We start from the raw sequence: 17,715 nt of genomic DNA, 5'->3' as shown, positions 1-17,715 counted from the left end.
GCCACTGAAACGTGCCTGTGCAACTGTGATGTTAGACTTTAAAAGTTAGGCATCTGAAATGGAAAGTTACAATGCAGGGTTATAACATGGGGATATAATTTGCACTTGTCACTGTCATATTAAATTTAAAACCACATTTTTTCCTGAATCTGGAAGCTGAATCCATTAATACTGTTACTCTTAATACTGTGAGGAGCAAGGAAAATGTTTTTTGAGGGCTGACAACAAATGACTCACTTAGAATGACGCATGGTAATTAACTTCCATTTGATTTCTGGCTGTTATTAATGCTTAAATAGTACTTCTAGTCCACTGATAATGTTTTTTGTTCAGCATCTTGATAATTTATGGTATTTTCCCTTATCTTGAAGGTTCTTGCAACAATGGAGCAACTAGAAAAAGTCAGTAGTTTCCAGGAGTTTGTACAAATATTCAGTCAGTTTGGAAATGAAATGGTGGAGTTTGCTCATTTAACTGGAGATCGGCAAAATGTAAGTATTAGTAAGAGATGTTGCACAGTATCATCTTAATCTTATTATCAGGAAGGTATGGGTTCTTCTGGGATGATAATAGAAAACAAAACAATTGCTGGAATCCTGTCTCTGGAACCTACCCTCTCCTTGCTCCAGCCAAAACATGCCTTTTGATTTTAAAGCTCAGCCTGAGCAATGTGGTTGCGCTGTTTGCCCTGCATATCTTCCAGAAGCCTGGGTTTGTGTTATTTGCACTGTCTTTTGGCTTCAGTCACTATGTTTTGGCTCTAACTTTTCTATCTCATTACTCCGGTAGAGAGTTTGTCTGTTGTTACTTGACAGAAATATTTGATGTTTGCATGTAGTGAAAGGATCTCATTATTTTAGAAAACTCCAAATGGATTCTAATAAAGAATCTGCTTGGTGGCTTGTTAGAGTTTGTTTTTTTATTATTATTATTATTATGGAATTTTTTTCTAGATTTAGGTCAAAACTTTCTTACATTAGGGCAATGAGTTTTAGTTCTCACATGCAGCTACTCTTTCAAAGCCTTTCATTCATACAGGAAGCTTTTTTCCCACTACTTCCATGTAAATATAATGATTTGCTGAGGCTTAGGACTTCTGCTGTGACATCTAGTTGCTTTCCCTTGATACTCCAATCCTCTGTTCAGAACTAAACCAGGGTTTGATATAATTATACAGAGTCCATAATATCCAGCAAAATTGAGAATTCATTTTGTACAACCAAATTGGCTGGCATCATGTGTTTCCTTTTACTGTGGATGTGTGTATGCTTGGTGTCAAAGAACCATTACTGCGAAAGCTGCTTAAAATTAAAGGAAATACCTGCTTAGAAGTGAACTTTTTTTCCCAGAAGTATTTTTTCCCTGAAGCAGTTGTTCCTTTGAAAGGGAAACATGCATTATTAGGAAGTTGTAGTCGTTTCAGCTATGTTGGATTTTCAATGTTAAGTGGTCTTCTGCTCTCCCCTCCTTGCCTACTTGACTCTTTTAGAAAGAATGCTACATTACCACTTTTTCAGTTGTGTCAGGACTTCCTTGATATGCTCAGTTTACAATGTGAAGACTACTGTCTGGCACTACTAGTTTCATGGGGAGGAAAAATCCCACATAGTATTTTTAAGTGTGCCATAAATTCTTGGGTGCCATCAGATTTATCAGTGTAATGTCAGAATTTCAGAAATCAACTGTTTCCATGTTTGATTGTTTTGTTGGTTTGGTTTTCAATGTGATTTTGATCGTAAAGATTTTCTGTAGTTGCTAAATACAAACATAAAAATGCCAAAACAGACTGCTGTGATTTATCTGGGTGTTTTTGTTAATCTAGGGTATATTAGGATTAATATATTATATATATTATTATATACATTAGGATCCTGTAAGCCTTTAACCAGTCCCATTCAGTTACCTGTTTGACTGTCAGATAGCACTCAGCTGTCTTTGTGAGCAGTGGCAAGATTGTAGTTGGAGCTTTCTGAGTTCTTCCCCTTGTTAGAACCTCTTGCATGCTGAGGGATTCATGTCTACCCTCTTCTCCCACACCTGGCTTTGGATTCTCAACTCTTCTGTTTTGATGAGCTTTGCTGGGGGTATAGTTCAGTTTTGCAGATGTAGCCATCTTTCCCTGGAAAGTTCTTGATAAGTTTCTGTACTCAGAGCAGAGAAATACCAAGGAATTGCTTTTTCAGCCTATTAAGGCTTCTTTTATTACTGGTATTTAGCAAATATAACTCTCAAATAGAAAAAAGATTTAGTTTACATTTCCTCCATTGCAGTACAATGAAAAGCAGGTGTTCTCTGTCTCTACCTTACCCTCCCCTCCATTTCAGAAAATACTTCATGTCAGCTATTCTTTTCACCTCATTTTTGTCTTTTATGAATAATGCTTTAAGATAAATGTATCAAAATTAGCAAGAGTTTATATAACATACTCTGTATCTTGGAGTTCTTCCTTCTTTGAAATCTGAATTGAAGAGAGCCAAGAATAAATGCATCAATTAAAATCTGTCTGAAAAGTAAGTTCTAAATCATGAGTTAGGCTGGAAATAGCAGTTGTCAGAAATTTGAAAGCTTTCTCACAACCCATTCACCTGCATGAGTTTCCTTCTTCCAGTCTCACAAGCAGTTAATATTTAGATACTGCGTAATATTTAGGTCTCTCTTTTTTTTTTTTTATTTAGGATTTGAAGGATGAGAAGAAAAAGGCTAGAATGGCAGCATCTAGGGCTGTTCTTGAGAAGTGCACTATGATGCTCCTGACTGCTTCAAAGGTGAGTGAGTTTGTGCACCCTTACACAACTTGGCTAAATCACAAAGCATGGCATCTGCCAGATGAGCTGACTTCTCCTCTCTCAGCCCCACTTTAGATTTCATGCTAAAGAAGGTTGTAAGTCTAAAGAATGAGGAAAGAAAATCTTTATATTCTAAGTAACGGTGTGAATTTGACTTACCAGCAGTTTAACAGAAGGAGTTCACCATATTCTAAACACATTCTTTAGACTTGCCTTCGCAGGAAGCATTCATTTCCACATACTGCATGTCTACTCTTTCATAAGAGTTACTCTGCTTTCTTTAAAAAGACTTGTCTGAGGCATCCAGACTGTGAATCTGCTCGTATTAACAAAGATGGAGTTTTTCATCGGATGAGACTAGCTTTGGAACAGGTCATAGAAATTGTAACGGACTCCAGACCAAATGGAGAAAATGATATGGCCCCCATCAGCATATATTCTGGCATCAAAGAATTCAAGGTAGGAGTAGAAATAATATTATTTTCTACAGGCAATAAAGTACCTCTTAACTTGGAGTTTGGGGGGGAAAAAAAAGGGGGTTTTAGATCTGAGATCATGGAGCTGCATCTCTTCAGCAATGTTGACTTAAATAACTGTCCCAAAATGTTAAAGAATCTGTCAAGAGGTGGCTATATTTTAATAGTCATTGCCAAAATACACCTCTCCTTCTGAATCAGTATGCATTTAGAACTCTAATACTTTGTTGAGGTGATTCACTGACATTGAATAAACTGAAGTATCAGGTTCTGATCAGACCTTCATTGAAATAATTTTTTGAGAATTCTTGCTTTGTAAGTGATAGTGTTTTTAAATCTGCACACAAAAATATTCATACAAACATTTAAAAGAGTAAATTCAAAAGAAATGTCATTCAGAAGAAATCTTCTGAATTGAAATTGTATCCTGTAGCTCAGTGGACTTTTTTCCTCATAAAGGCTTTTCTAAATTTCATATTCCATTAAGAACAGTTAATGGGCAACTATGGCTTACTGCTTTTGAGCCTGAATCATTTTGATTCAATTTATTTATCTATTTCCCCTCTTTAAATTTCAACTGAAATTTTTTGAGAGTGCCCCTGAGTATTCAATTTGCTACATACACATTTTTAGAAAACTACTCAAAATGGATTACATGGATGTGGAAGGATCAAACAAAGTCGGAACACATATTTAATTTCTGAAGTTTACTGAACTTAGAAACTTTTTATTGACAGCAGTAGAACAGTGGTCTATTTGGTGTTACTCCTGATGAGGAGCTAGTAAACTCCTCATTGTATTATCACTTCTAAAAAACATCCCAAACCCCAAACTGCAGGTCTGGACACAAGCAAATTATTGGATTACTTTGAAAATAAGGGAATAATTTTAAAAAGCACTAAGGAGAAAAATAAAATGTAAAATGATGGATCTGCTTTCTGCATTTGTGTCACAACTAAATCACGTAAATTCTCAAGGAAATTATGTGCTTCTTTTTCAGAATAAGGTGGAAGGTCTACGTGAGAATCTTTATTTTCTCTCAAAAGAGAACCTTTCAACAATGCTGGAAGTTATCCTGGAACATACAGAAGACTTCACAGACTCTGCCTATACCAGTCATGAGCACAGAGAGCACATTTTGGAGCTGTCTAAACAGGCTAAAATGGAACTAGAGCAGCTGGTTTCAGTGTGGATGCAAGCTGTAAGAGCTTTTTAGCAAAGTAAATCTTTTCACCTCTACTTTGAAAAGAAATTTTGAATGCAGTCTTTCTTCTGGTCTAGGAACAGAGAGCTGAGTGTATTACTCACAGTGGGAGCTGATCAAGGAAGCCACAGTTTGTTCTGTGCTTCTGAAGCTTCCATATGTTCTGTCCTCCTCCTATGCCAGTGGTATTGCTTCATTGATTCTTTCATGGCTAAATTAGGCTACTGATGGTAGTGGACTAATTTTAATGAAGATGTGAGTGGAGACAAGGCAGTGAACAGAAGTATCATTGCATAGTCTTAAACAGTGAAGTCTTTTGGTGGAGTAGTTCAGAGATTTCCATTGTCTTGATCCCATAGCAATGACCACAGTTTTCTTTCTTGTTTTCAACAGAATATTGGAAACAGTTAAACTATTGGAAAGGAAAACATTGTAAAAATATTGACTGGTTTTTTTTTAATATAATGGAGAGAGAAGAGAAACAATAAGACAGGCTATTTTTGTTTGTCCTATTTTACATTATTTAAATGATGGTAGCTTTTAGAGAAGAAGCATGTTAAGCCTCTATCATTTGTCTTACTTGTTCCTTGAAAATGATAGAAGATACATGCAAAAGGGGAGGCAAAAGCAGAAATGGAAAATGCAGCTTCTGATATTGTTGCTGACTTGTTTTCAGTCTTGCTCCTGGGAATATGTGTAGCACAAAGTCTTATTAACACTGAAATATGGCAGATGTGTCCTGGTACAGGATATTTACTTAACTGGGTGTATTTCTTACTAGAAAGCATTTTTGTTCCTTTTTTCCTCTTTGAATCAGGTACTGCAGTCAGGTGTTTTTAATGCAGTAGTGTAGTTTGAAGAGCATATAAATCTTACTGATAATACAAAATGTTGTTATGACAAACAACACAGATACAGAAAATTAATTGCATAGACTCCCTTCAACTGTAGAAGCTAAACCTGTGTTTACAACAACCATGGTGTTGGTGGTTTACTCTGGTAGGCAGCTGTGCAAGCACTGTTCAGCAGTAACACCATGTTGTCAGCACTGCTTTTATCACAAATCTGAAGCAGCAGCATGCAACGTTTATAAAGAAAATGAATTCTATCCCAGCCAAAACCAGGACTCTTGGTTATTTCTAAGCTCTATTACTTCTGGAAAGTAATCACCTCTAAATAATTTACAGGCTACATTTCAAGAGAGAGAAATGAGAGCTTAGTACAAGATTATGCATATATACGATCTGTGAAAATTCTTGGGCGTGTACATGTGTGCTTATGCATTAAGTATTTTCATTAATAAATAACCCAGCCTAGCTGTGACTAAAGACACAGTAGCAGATAAAATAGTAACAGCTCACTGAAGTGGATTTTTTTGTTTTCAGCTCAACAGCTTCATTGCAAGGTGAATGTTCTGAAGAATCATTTTATAATTCAATATAGAACATTTGGCGTATAGCATTTTAGGTACCACTTTATTTTAAAAGTGTGTTTATATAAAAAAAAATGCCTTAAATGGTTGTTTTACTTTAGGGTGGTCAGGTAGAAGATTTCTGGCAGATGTCAAGGAAACCCTTTTCCTGAAAACTCAGTTGGATTTAGAAAATAAATGCATGTTGAACACAAGCAGTCAATCAGATTGCATCATTGTTGGGATTAGATTTAATTTGGTGATAAATGTTTCTATAAAATATTTTTTTGAGTAGAATATACACAGGCTACACAAGTGAAAGCATTTCATCTAGAAAGAAAAGGCTGTCTTCTAAAGCTTCTTGAGCTAATGACATGTGATGTGAAGGTGGGGTTTGCTGGGTTTTTTGTGTAATGTCTTGGTTTTTTTCTTTCTTTGGTTTGTAGCAAAACCAAAAGACAAAAGATCTCATGGAAGACTTGGAAGTAGCCATTTTAAAAACATGCCAGTGCATGAATGAACTTAAAAGGGAGGTAAGTGCAGCTTAAGCAAGATAAGGTTTGACTTACAAGCAAGATAAAAGTTTGACTTTCTTACTTTTTATATGTGAGGATGTAAAATAGAATCCTGTACCCCAGAGGACTGTTGTCTGTTTATAGACAAGAGTAACCAAATCAGAATAACATTATGGAGCTAGCTACATCATCTTTGTCCTTACTGATTAGAAATCTGTTGGATGAATAGGCTCATTGCTAACTCACAAAAAAAAGAAGTATTTGGAAATAAGCACTGTGTGTGTAATCATTATTTTAAATGTAAAGGCAAACTTCCCTTGGGGGTGCATACATCACTGTTTGTAAATACATTTTCTTCTAGTATGTGCCTAAATTAATATATTACATTTACAGTTTATTTGTATTTAACCTGTCCCATTGATTTCCTTAGCTATGACAGGGCCTTATACTCAGGACTTTTTTTTTCTCAGCAGTTGGCAGCTGTGTATGTGTCTGTGGTAAATCATTATTCTTTTCCTAAATGCAAGTGTGCTGAGGTCAGCTTGCATACACTCATGGAATAGCTGCCTCATTTGGTACATGAGATGGACTGCACTTGCTGCTCAGGGTCTTCACCCTTCCTACTAAGGATAACATTGCTGCCTTGTCTGTTCTACAGAACTGAAGGAAATACAGAATCTGGTTTCTGGCAGCTTCCTAAATATTTGCATATTGTTCAGCTATTTTTTCAACTGCTTCAAATTGCTGTTCTTTTAAACAGATGGAGAAGTGAAGATTAAGAACAGTGAGAGTTTCAACACAGAGCAGTGCAAAGATGTTAGAGAAGTGTGGTGAACTTACTTAGGCTGAGCTGTCAGCTGCTGTAACTGGAAAACCTCAGCTGCTGAAAAAATCACGCTCCCCTTTTTTACCACAGGCAAAATGAGAAGTTTTGTCTTCTGGACTATAGTTCCTGCAGCTATGCTGAAGATTTGAACTGTGCTTTCAATCTGTTTCAGTTCAATTGCACTTCTGCTGTCCGACAGAGTGTTGGGGTCCAGAAAGTGAAGGATACAAAATTTTTGCACTATGATTGTGGGCTAGTTTGTAATTTGGTCACCATTATGGAGGAAATGAGTAGCAGAGGTTTTCCAAAGTGGCATTCACTTCGGAATGTGAATTGCGAGATTATCCTTTTTGAGTAACATTGTTCCCAGCTGCTCAATGAGGTGGAAGAGTTCCCAGTTAAATTAGGATGTGACTATTTAATTGCATTGATCATAAAGCCACAGGTGGCAGGAATATGTAGTGTGAAAGAAGGGATTCAGAAGTAAGTTCAGAGAATTACGTAGTTTTTTTTATTCTCTGTGTAGTGATTGAGATGATCCCAGAATGGCCGTGCTTTTCTACATGGCTGAAAGCTGTCCTGTCAGTCTGACTTGGGGTGATTCAGTGTTTCAGTCAGCAACTGGGATTTCTACTGGTTAAATTCAAATATTGTGACTCTAATTAAAACATTTCTGATAGCCTGAGTGGCTGAGAACAAAAGACAGCCTCGTTAAAGTAGGTCTCACCAATCTCTGTCTTTTTATGGAAGAAAGAGAAGTTATATTCCTTTCTTGAGTTTATTTTACTGCTAATGATCAGAGACAGCATTAAATAGAAGTATATGTATATTTTGGATCAGGATGAAAATCATCTCTATTGAAAAGGGGATCTCTGTGTAGTCTACATGTAAATGAGAATTTCCAGTTCCTACTTCAATGTTACAAGCCTTTCAGATAGCCTTTCTTCAGAGCTGACTTCATTTCTGGGATTAGTGATTTGTGCTAATTTTTAATGCCATGTGAGCAATGTTATATAAATAGTTTGTAACAGGTTGTCATAGCTGTTTTTCCCCCTCTAAAAAAAATTGCAGCAGGTTTTGAGGCAATAATTCAGTTGGCTTGTCTTTTGTGAAATTAAAAAACAAATCCAGAAGAATTTAATTCTGGATGCACAGGAAGGACTGCTAGAGGAAAGGGTAAAAATGGAGTTCAGTGAATTAAAAACCCCAACATACCATTCCAGTAAACACTCTTCTCTACGGAGAGAGTTCCAAGCTCATTGCATTCATAAGAGCTGGAAAAATACTTCCTTTTGAACACCAAGTTCGTTCTGTACTCAGTGTAGTCTAGCAAAGTGAGTGCAGTATTACAAGACTTAAAATATTCCTATGAGCGTACTCCGCTGTTTCTAAGGAGGTTGCTGTTTTTTTTAATTGGTGTTACCAATGTTCTTAAGATGGGGCTGATTGCAGGGCACAGGTAACTTAGTGACTAGTTTCTAGAACTAGCAGCAGCTGTCACTTATAGCTGTTGTCAACCACAGTCCTTCACAGCATGGTTTCTGAGTGTGTATCTGGATTTAGGGATGTGTTTAAATTAAAAGCTTCTCCCTGCTTGTTGGGAGTGTAGGGAGATTGTTTGAGACTTCTCCAAGACCCATCTCCTTGTAGAAAACGTGCTTTATGCTTTCCTAAGGCTGTGTCATGATCTGAATATGTTCAAGCTTTTCTTTGCGACACTGATAAGTCCAATTTTTAATCTGTTATAAATTCAGATTTGTGTGGCTTCAGTCTGATTCACACAGTTTAATGAGTGTTCTTTACGAGAACTGGTGTGGCCATTGTGCTTTGCTTATGCTGAACTTGATGACCCACAGATTCATGCACCTGGATTTTCCCCAGCTGTAACATAATCAGAAAGCAATGGTGTGATAACTTTGTGGCCTTATTTTACCCAGTTACTCTTTTGTTTCTCTCCATATTTGGTTGTGGAGTTGATTTTTCTTGTTTATGGGGGGAGTTTTTTTATTTATTTTTTTAATTTTTTTTTTATTGTGGTGGATTTTATCTTTATTCTTTGAATAGTAATTGAAGAAATAAAAACTACAGATAATAAGAAAGCTGTAGATGAGCTTTCATGGCAGTAATTTTTTTGCTTGAAAAATTAATCTGTCTCTTAAGCTTGTTTGACTTGGTACTGGATAGATTTTTTTTTTCATTCCATGGCTTATTTCTTCTTCTTTTAATGCTGCTCAAGGTCCACAGTGCAGCAACATCTCTGGCAGCAGATCTTCTAAAATACCATACAGATCATATGGTTCTCAAAGCATTAAAAATCACAGGAGTAGAAGGAAATCTTGAAGCTGTAGCAGAATATACTTGTAAGCTATCAGAGCAGAAAGAACAGCTTGTTGAGGTGAGTTCACAGCTCCTTTCATTGTATAGGACACTTAGAAAATGAGTGGCTGGATTTACATCAATCTGTTCTTTAGGAAGGCTTTGGTCTGTGTTTTTGTCATTTTATTTTATTTTCCTAGTATGCTGTTGAATTTTATATTGTTCTTGTCAGGGTCCGAGCCAAAGATGTCACTGGCATGCAAGTGTTGTAGAAGGGATTTACATTTGTGCCCAATTCTCCTCATGAGTCTAGACTCAATCTGTATGTAGACATTTGGCCTAAAATATTAATTAAAAAGTAAGTTTCTAGATCCAAGAGGAAATGATAACCCCTTTCTTTCAAGCAGCAGGCATCCAGCAATAGCAGAATCCAGGTATACAAGAATGCTGGAGAGACAGTTAAGTTTCTTAATGCAGTGAGTTTGACTTTTTGAAGATGAGTCAAGAGGGCCACTGAAAATCTTCCTCTTTTGTGGAAAGCAGTGTGTGCAGGGGATGTCAGCCACATGGACCTTGTTGCTGTCTCCCTCACAGACGAGCAGGGGAACCTATGCCAGCAGGAGACATACAAATATAGATCACTTTGATCTAAAATACAGAGATGCCAGCAGATGTACTTGAATGGTATCCAATACTCATTTCTAAAAAATTATGATATACAGGGCTTGAAGATTCCTCCCAGAACTATGAATATGCACAAGCAGCACCCTTGAACTTCCAGGATTGGCAGAACAGTGCTTTGAGCTCTTAATTTCAGCTCTAATGTCCCTTTGATCTGTGGCTATTCAGTGTTCCAGTGAGACACTAATTTTTTCCAAGCCTAACCATGAGGTTAAATGGTGCTTGCATGTGTGACCTTATAGCATGTCTGATGATAGATAGTGTAATAAGTTTCATATGTGCTGTCTCTGTCTTACAAGTTCCTTTTGATCTGAAAACTTCCATGCTCCTCCTTGACGCAAAGTTTACTCCTAATCTTCCTGAAAAAAATTCAAAAACAAAAAGAAACAAAACAAACAAACAAAAAAACAAAACAAACAAAAATAGAAGGAAACAATATTACTTATTTAAACTAATTTGAAACTGATTTTCTCAATGGTAATTCAGACCCCTGAATGATGAAAGCCTAAATTTTCCACATGGTTGCTAATTGCTGAATAAGCCTGTTCTGCTAAAGTTATTTATGCTGCGGTTTTCCCAGGATCTTTGTGTTTACTTTCAGTTTTATTCAGTCATAAATATATGAAATTGTTTTTGTTTCACTTTAATTTAGTTATTAAGACTTTTCTTTCTCTCAGTGGTTTTCCACACCTTTCAAGTTAGGATTTAACCCCATTTTTTTATTGTTAATTCTCCCTGAGAAGTCCCCAGTAAATTTTTGAAAGGACAATCAACTTAGTGTTTGCTTGTGTGTATTTTCATATATGCACCTACTCACTACTAATCAATGCACATTTTTTACAATTCTTTTCATGTTTTTTCGAATTCAGATGTGTCGCTTATTGAGGCATGTTTCTGGAACTGAGCCCCTTGAGATTACTTGCATACATGCAGAAGATACTTTTCAGGTCACTGGCCCACAGGTATGTTCAGCTTTTAACTGGCCTCTTCTACTACACATAAATCAATAAAAATTACTTGTGTGAATTTTTAGGAGACCTAATGTTTACCTATGTTGAATGCATTCATTTCTAAGAAGGAATTTTGCTCTGATGCTGGGTGGTCGCTTAAAGAGCGCACAACAAAGATCAAGCCTGCAAATGTCAGATGAATACATACAGAGACGTAATAATAGCAGTTTAATTTTATGTTTTGCCTGTGGAGGCATTTGTGAATTCATGTGGAACACTGTGTACTAGGACTTGCAATAGCAAATGCTTTGTTCTTTGTCCAGATAATTTCTGCTGCAGAAACCCTGGCATTACATCCATCTAGCAAGATTGCAAAAGAAAATCTTGAGGTGTTCTGTGAGGCCTGGGAGTCTCAACTGAGTGACATGTCTTTGTTGTTAAGAGAAATCAACGATGTGTTTGAAGGAAGAAGAGGTAAGAATGCTGTGTAGAAATAGAAAAATGTACCTTCAAATCTAAGAATTTTAAGTGTGATTTAAGAAATTCTGTTTTCTCAAGAGTGGAGTGCAGTAAACATCCACTTCCCATGGGATCTAGGTAGTAATACACAAGTATATTGTGTTTGTATAAATGTCAAATCAGGCTGCTTGCTGGGTTTTTTGGGGTTTTTTTCAAATAAAAGCAGCCAAATATTTAAAGGCCTGATTTACATAAGATTAGCTATGTTTAATTTTCTGCACTAGGACTACTTCTAGCAGCAGAAGAAATAGAACTATTCAAAGGGCACAAAAGTGTTAGACACAGCTCTTTGCCAGGAGGTCCAAGTACAAGGGCTGTAGGGCTTTCACCCACCATTTGTTTTATCTAGGAGCTTTCATTAATTCATGACAGTCAAGATATAACTTGAATTGTGACATGTTTAATTAATGTCTTGTATCCGTGGAAAATACACATATACATATATATTCTATACTGTCAGCTTGCCTTGTATTCACTTCATAATGTAGTGAATGTAGTTATTTGATTTTTAAACTGCTGTCCTTTCTCCTGGATGGAATTTCTGACGACTCTGCACAATCTTGGGATATTTTCTGTGGTTGGTAAGTTTATTGGTATTTGTACAACATGTAGAAGAAAAGCTTGGAACCTTAAGGAAAAAAAAATTCTGTGTCTACTTTTAGCATAGGGTAATTTGAAGGCATTTTGGTTTTAATTTTTATACCACATAATTTTTTTTTCCCAGATTATCTCTTTAGTGTAGCCTGTCATACTTAGAGCTACGTGTTTGTTTCAGTCTTTAAGGTATAATTGCATACAGATAGAATGTAACATATAATAATACTGAATGTCTTGTTATTTTTAAGAAAATTGCTCAGGTTCAAAAGCTTAGATTTAGTTAAATATGGGCACTTAATTTTTTGTATCCAAGATACAGAAAAAGTAAATCCTTATTCAGGTTAGATGACACTTTATCAATGACACAATACTTCGTCTTGCTATTGAGACCTCTTTTCTTTTTCAGACTTTATTTTGTAGTTTAACTTTCTGTTCTTAATTTTTTGTGTAAGTAGTTCTTTACTGCCAGCATTTTGAGCACAGCTGCAATCAGTCACAGGGTGTAGTATCTTAAATTGCCGCTGGTGGTTGGTGAATGAGTGTGTGCCTGAGCCTCAAGACTTGTAAAGAGACAATGCATGTTGAAATTCTGAGTGGGTTTACAATAATTGTGTGTACTGCAGGTTATTGGCAGTTTGAGACTTTTGAGAAAAATATGATTGTTATCCCAGCTGTTTTTCCACCTTGGTCTGGAATACTACATAAATATGCTCAGCAATCAGAGAGCCTGTTCATGGGCCTTTTAACTTTCAGCAGATTTTTTGTTTGTTTGTTTTGGGAGCCAGGGTCTCACTCAGTTTCCTTAAAGAGAATATTTTATAAAATTAAACATAAATTGTGGTATAATGCTATTGTTAATGCGTTAGAATAAATTCGGAATCTTTAGGGCTGATCATGCAGTATCTGATTTTTTTTTCATATTCATACAATGGTCTGGCAAAGTTGAATGATAACCTTTTTATATATTTATATCTGTGCGTGTGTGCATACATAGATAGATAGATATTACTGTATTTAAAAATAATAGGATGAGAATCATGCAGCCACAGCAAAGCATATCCTTGGCTCTCCAAACAAATTGTTCTTGATGTCAGATGCACAGCTTCCTCTGTGGTTAATAACTTTCTCTTGGGGCTGCTGATGGCAGATAACACATTTTTCATAAGTGGTATTTTCCGCTTTCTTTAAAGCATTGTTTCACAATGGCAACCCAATGTCCTTGCTTGAAGGAGGGAAAGGAAAATGGGTAGGTGTTGCTGAGCAGGTTGGAGGCCATCATGAGTGATACAGTGAAGACTTCTCTTGTTTGGCTTAACCACACAACTGTGTTCTTGTTAGTGTCTCTCATTTCCTCAGTCTTTCTTTCAGCATGAAGTGTTCTGATACCAACACTGGTAAGATACTAAGCATAGCTTGTGTTCTCTGTGGCCTTGGGTGCATTAGAACTTGTATTGCCAAAACCCTGTTAAGAAATCTCCATTTTTGTTGTCATATGGCCCAGCCTAGTAAGAGACTTCCCTCTGAATCTGGATTGTTTCATAGTAGCCACCAATTATGTCCTTAGAAGTAATTTGGTCTCTTATATCCACCTGTTTTCTACAGTTTTCCTCTGTATTGTGGGCCAATCTCTTTTTGTTTGCTTGTTTTCTTCTCTTGTTGGACTTAAGAGTGACTCTTGTCATTAGAAAAAAAAAGGGAAGGGAACAATCTCACCCAAATACCCCCACCTTTTTTCTACCAGAAAATACCCTCAAGTTACTTTGCCATTTCCAACACTTTTCTTCTCTGACAAAACACAACTGGTGATCCAGTAAATAAATGAAATGTTTAGTTGCTCAGAGGTTATAGGAGTGGCATTCACAAAACTTCTGCCTCCAAACACAATGGAGTTTCACAATATTTGATAAGACTTTATTCTTCTTGTGATTCATTATACTTGTCTTAATGTTGAAGTTGGTAAAAAGTGTCTTTATTTTACAGACTAAAATGTATCAAGTGCTTTATTCCTAGTAAAATTGTGACTGTATGTAACAGGAGATAGAATTACAGTAAGAGGTATATTTTTTTTCTCCTTAGTTTAAGAACTTGTATTTTTGTACTATCAATTAAAATGTTTGGCTTTGTTAGAGAGTACAGAATACAGCTTAAGATGCAAAAATTGAATGGTAACTAAATGTGCTGGACACATCAAATAAAAAAACCATTTTTCTGATTACAGTAGATTCACATGGTTTATACTCATTTCTTTATTTTTATGAGCAATTGCATAGGTCCTTATCAAATGTTTTTTTAATAACATAAAATGAGGTAATTCTCATGCTGAGGTTCCAAATGCACATGGGAGGAGTTGGATTTAGCTTGAAAGTGAAGCAATATTTTACTCAGTTTTAATGAAATTATACCAGAACATGCCCAAATTGAAAAGGGCTTCTCTCAAGGAGCAGAATTCACAGGCACAGCAGGATGATAAAGATTGGTGAGCACGCCACAGCCCAGTAACCCTCATTTGTATTTTGGAAATATTCCTGTGCTGTGTAGGACTGTACAGGAAGGTATATTTGCTCAGTCCTAAACCACTTTTTAATTCAGCAGTGAGGAGGCCTGTTCTTCACAAGATTGGTGTGTCCAGGCTGGGATGAGGAGCGTGACAGGCTCCGTGAGAGGGCAGCTCCTGCCAGGCATTGGAAGCTTGATTATGCCCATAGAGGGATTGTTTGGTTTATTTCCATTTGATGCTTAACTCTGAAGCTCTTGCACTTTGAGATGAACCACCTGACAAAAGTACTTTTCAACAATCCAAGCTGCTGGCTGTCAGCCAGTCTCTTTTTTCTAATGTTTTGGTTTGAACATGGTGGAGAAGAATGTAAATAAATAGTCCTCTGATTTTCTCCCTTGTAACTTGGGTGAGAAGTGAGAGAATGGTTTCTGAAGATAACCTACTTTTCTGCCCTCCTCTTCTGTTTTGCCCACTTGATTTCAGAAGAGTTGATGACCATGAGTTTTTTGAAGGGCTGTAGATGATAAATAGGTGACACTGATCAGAATTTTAGAATTAGTTCAAATTCTAGAAAGAAGAGTGAAGCAGACATGCTCCCATGTTCTCAGACAAGAAGTGACATCAAAAGTGTGATTTAAAAGTTGAAATAGGGGTATTATGGAGAGAAAAACAGGATTGGAACTAGTAGAAAGCAGAAAATTAGAAGACAAAGATAATGAAATAATGAAAATTAATTTTAAGTGGAAAAAGAAAAAGGAAAAACATGTTTAAGAAAACACATTAGGAAAAACAAAGGCAGAATCAAATAAAAAGACCATCATATGGTGAAAAAAAGCCTTGATATAATAGCAAAGATCCGACACACAAACTAAGGAAATTAAATACATAAAAAATTTATATATGTATATTCTGTTAATGGAATAAAATAAAAGTTCTGTGATTACACTGATGGAATTAAGTATTTTCTGATTAAGTAGGAATATCTCTGACTGAGTTGATCTGCTCTTTTGAAAGGTCTGGTATCTGTGGGTCTGATGAAGTGTATTTTTTATGTATTTTGTGGTCTTTAGGGTTTCTTAAAATGTTCCAAGAAATAAAGTTAGATCTTTCTTCTTTTTGAATATGGTGAGCACCTAAACCTTGCTAAGTCAAATTATGACTAGAAGAGCAAAGGCAATTTTTATTTTCTTACTTCTGTTTGCCACCACTTTCCATATGGTGTCTGTAATTCTGAATGCCTGCCTTGTGTGTGCAAGTACTGTGTCATTGCAGTGAGCATTTTTATTCCATATGTTATGTCAAAGCTTTTTGTGTTTGAACTTTTTAACAAGGCACAACAAGTTTTTGTGTAGCTCCAAGGAGATCTTTTGTGCTGCAGAATTTAAAATTGCAAGTTCACTTTTGTTCTTGATATGTCTTACATGCTTTCTTACATGCCCTTTAGCTGATGTTTTGATGTATAGGATGTTGTAAATGACTTCTCATAATTTGTATCGGTCTTTAGGGAGAAATCTTGCTTGGATACGTTTGAGCAACTAATATCCAAATAACAGCATTCAGAAAAAAGGTTACTCAGCTTGTGCCCGGTTAGCTCATTCATCTTTCACAAGATGAATGTGTAGGAGAAGGAAAAGGTGATCATAGAAAGGAATTTTTCATATTTTTCAAGAGGGTTGAAGGATACTTGATGGCACTCTAAAATTTTAGGAGTCAGTTGCCTGGACACAGAGATTATGATCTTCCTGTTGTGTCAGGAGATAAAGGGCGTGCTTTCAAAAAATCCTGAATGCACAAAAGAACTGTCTTCTGAGAACTCAGATGGAATTTCTCTAGGAGCTGATACAAGAAGAGGATTTAGCAATTGTAGAGGGGTTTGTTGCTTGTCCTTTGTTGAGATGCATCCTCTCTATGTAAACCTGTAGTGACATCCATTGTAGTAGCCCTTGGGTTTTAGTTGGCGGGGTGGGGTTTTTTTTGATTGTTTCTGGGTTTTTTGGTAATACCAATTCCTTACTAGCTCTTAAAGTTTTTACTTATTTTTATTTGGTTTAGCAGACTTTCCTTTCCTGAATCTATTGTAATATAAATGCAAATCTTCATAGACTATTATGTCTTCTGGTAATTGAAACTCTAATCTTAGGCTGTTAGCCCAGGCACTGTTTCTTCTTGAAAATAAAGTTTTCTTATCAACTTTTAAATAACATCCAAAAAAGGATTTTTTCTTCCTTAATTTGTTTTGCTCAGACTTGAAAAATTGCAGGCTCCTGGTAACACAAGAAACAATTCAGTAAGTGCATAAAATGCTGTAGAAATTCTTTCTTTATAAAATGCAGCACACATGGGACAGGTATAGTACAGTACGACATGGGAGTTTTATTTGCACTACTCAGGAAAACCTGTGTAGGTATTTCATACCAGTGTCACTGTCTACTCCAAATTTTAGACCATTCAATCCATGCCAAGAAAAGCCATACATGGAGCTACAATTTTGTGCTCTGTGTTTTGTGATAAAATAAGTGCATGTAGCTACTGAGTCATGGTAGAGCATTGCTTTACTTCCTTGTGAAATACTTGCAGGGGGCTAGAAGTATTACTGAGAGAAATGTTCAGAGAAGCTTTCTTAATTGCCAGTTGCTAAAATCTGAGCAGTACAGAGTTCTTGGCCTGTCTCTGAAAGCATGAGACAGAGGATCTTCTGCAGTATTCAGAGAGGAGGAATTACAGGTAAGTAATTTGCTTTTATAGTACTGCAGTTTAAGGAAGGATGAAGTAAGGCATTTTATCCCACTGATTAAAATCTGCATACAGATTTTGGTATAAACCTGTGTGTTCTTCATAGGAGAGAAGCGTGTCTACCTGTCACTGCCCAGACCAGGGGTAAGTTGCTTTTGAGTTTGTTGTGTTTACTTTGTACCTGCTGTTCTCTGTTTGACTTCT

General features: G+C 36.3%; 1 protein-coding gene across 1 annotated transcript in view; it reads left to right on the top strand.

The window, feature by feature from the left end:
- CTNNAL1 (catenin alpha like 1) overlaps window positions 1–17,715 on the top strand; it is a 56,444-nt gene that overhangs the window by 31,183 nt on the left and 7,546 nt on the right. Inside the window, exons 4-12 of the mRNA XM_005517347.3 lie at window positions 372–491; window positions 2,676–2,765; window positions 3,075–3,245; window positions 4,263–4,463; window positions 6,324–6,410; window positions 9,455–9,613; window positions 11,085–11,177; window positions 11,489–11,639; window positions 17,618–17,655. Coding sequence (XP_005517404.2) covers window positions 372–491; window positions 2,676–2,765; window positions 3,075–3,245; window positions 4,263–4,463; window positions 6,324–6,410; window positions 9,455–9,613; window positions 11,085–11,177; window positions 11,489–11,639; window positions 17,618–17,655 — 1,110 coding nt within the window. The remainder of the gene's footprint in view (window positions 1–371; window positions 492–2,675; window positions 2,766–3,074; window positions 3,246–4,262; window positions 4,464–6,323; window positions 6,411–9,454; window positions 9,614–11,084; window positions 11,178–11,488; window positions 11,640–17,617; window positions 17,656–17,715) is intronic.

This window comes from Pseudopodoces humilis, chromosome 1 (assembly GCF_049639895.1).
Source record: "Pseudopodoces humilis isolate 2021_Gansu_Grassland_sample_001 chromosome 1, ASM4963989v1, whole genome shotgun sequence".
Taxonomy (NCBI): domain Eukaryota; kingdom Metazoa; phylum Chordata; class Aves; order Passeriformes; family Paridae; genus Pseudopodoces; species Pseudopodoces humilis.
The sequence above is the reverse complement of the archived record's forward strand: the minus strand, read 5'-3'. Positions and strand labels throughout refer to the sequence as shown.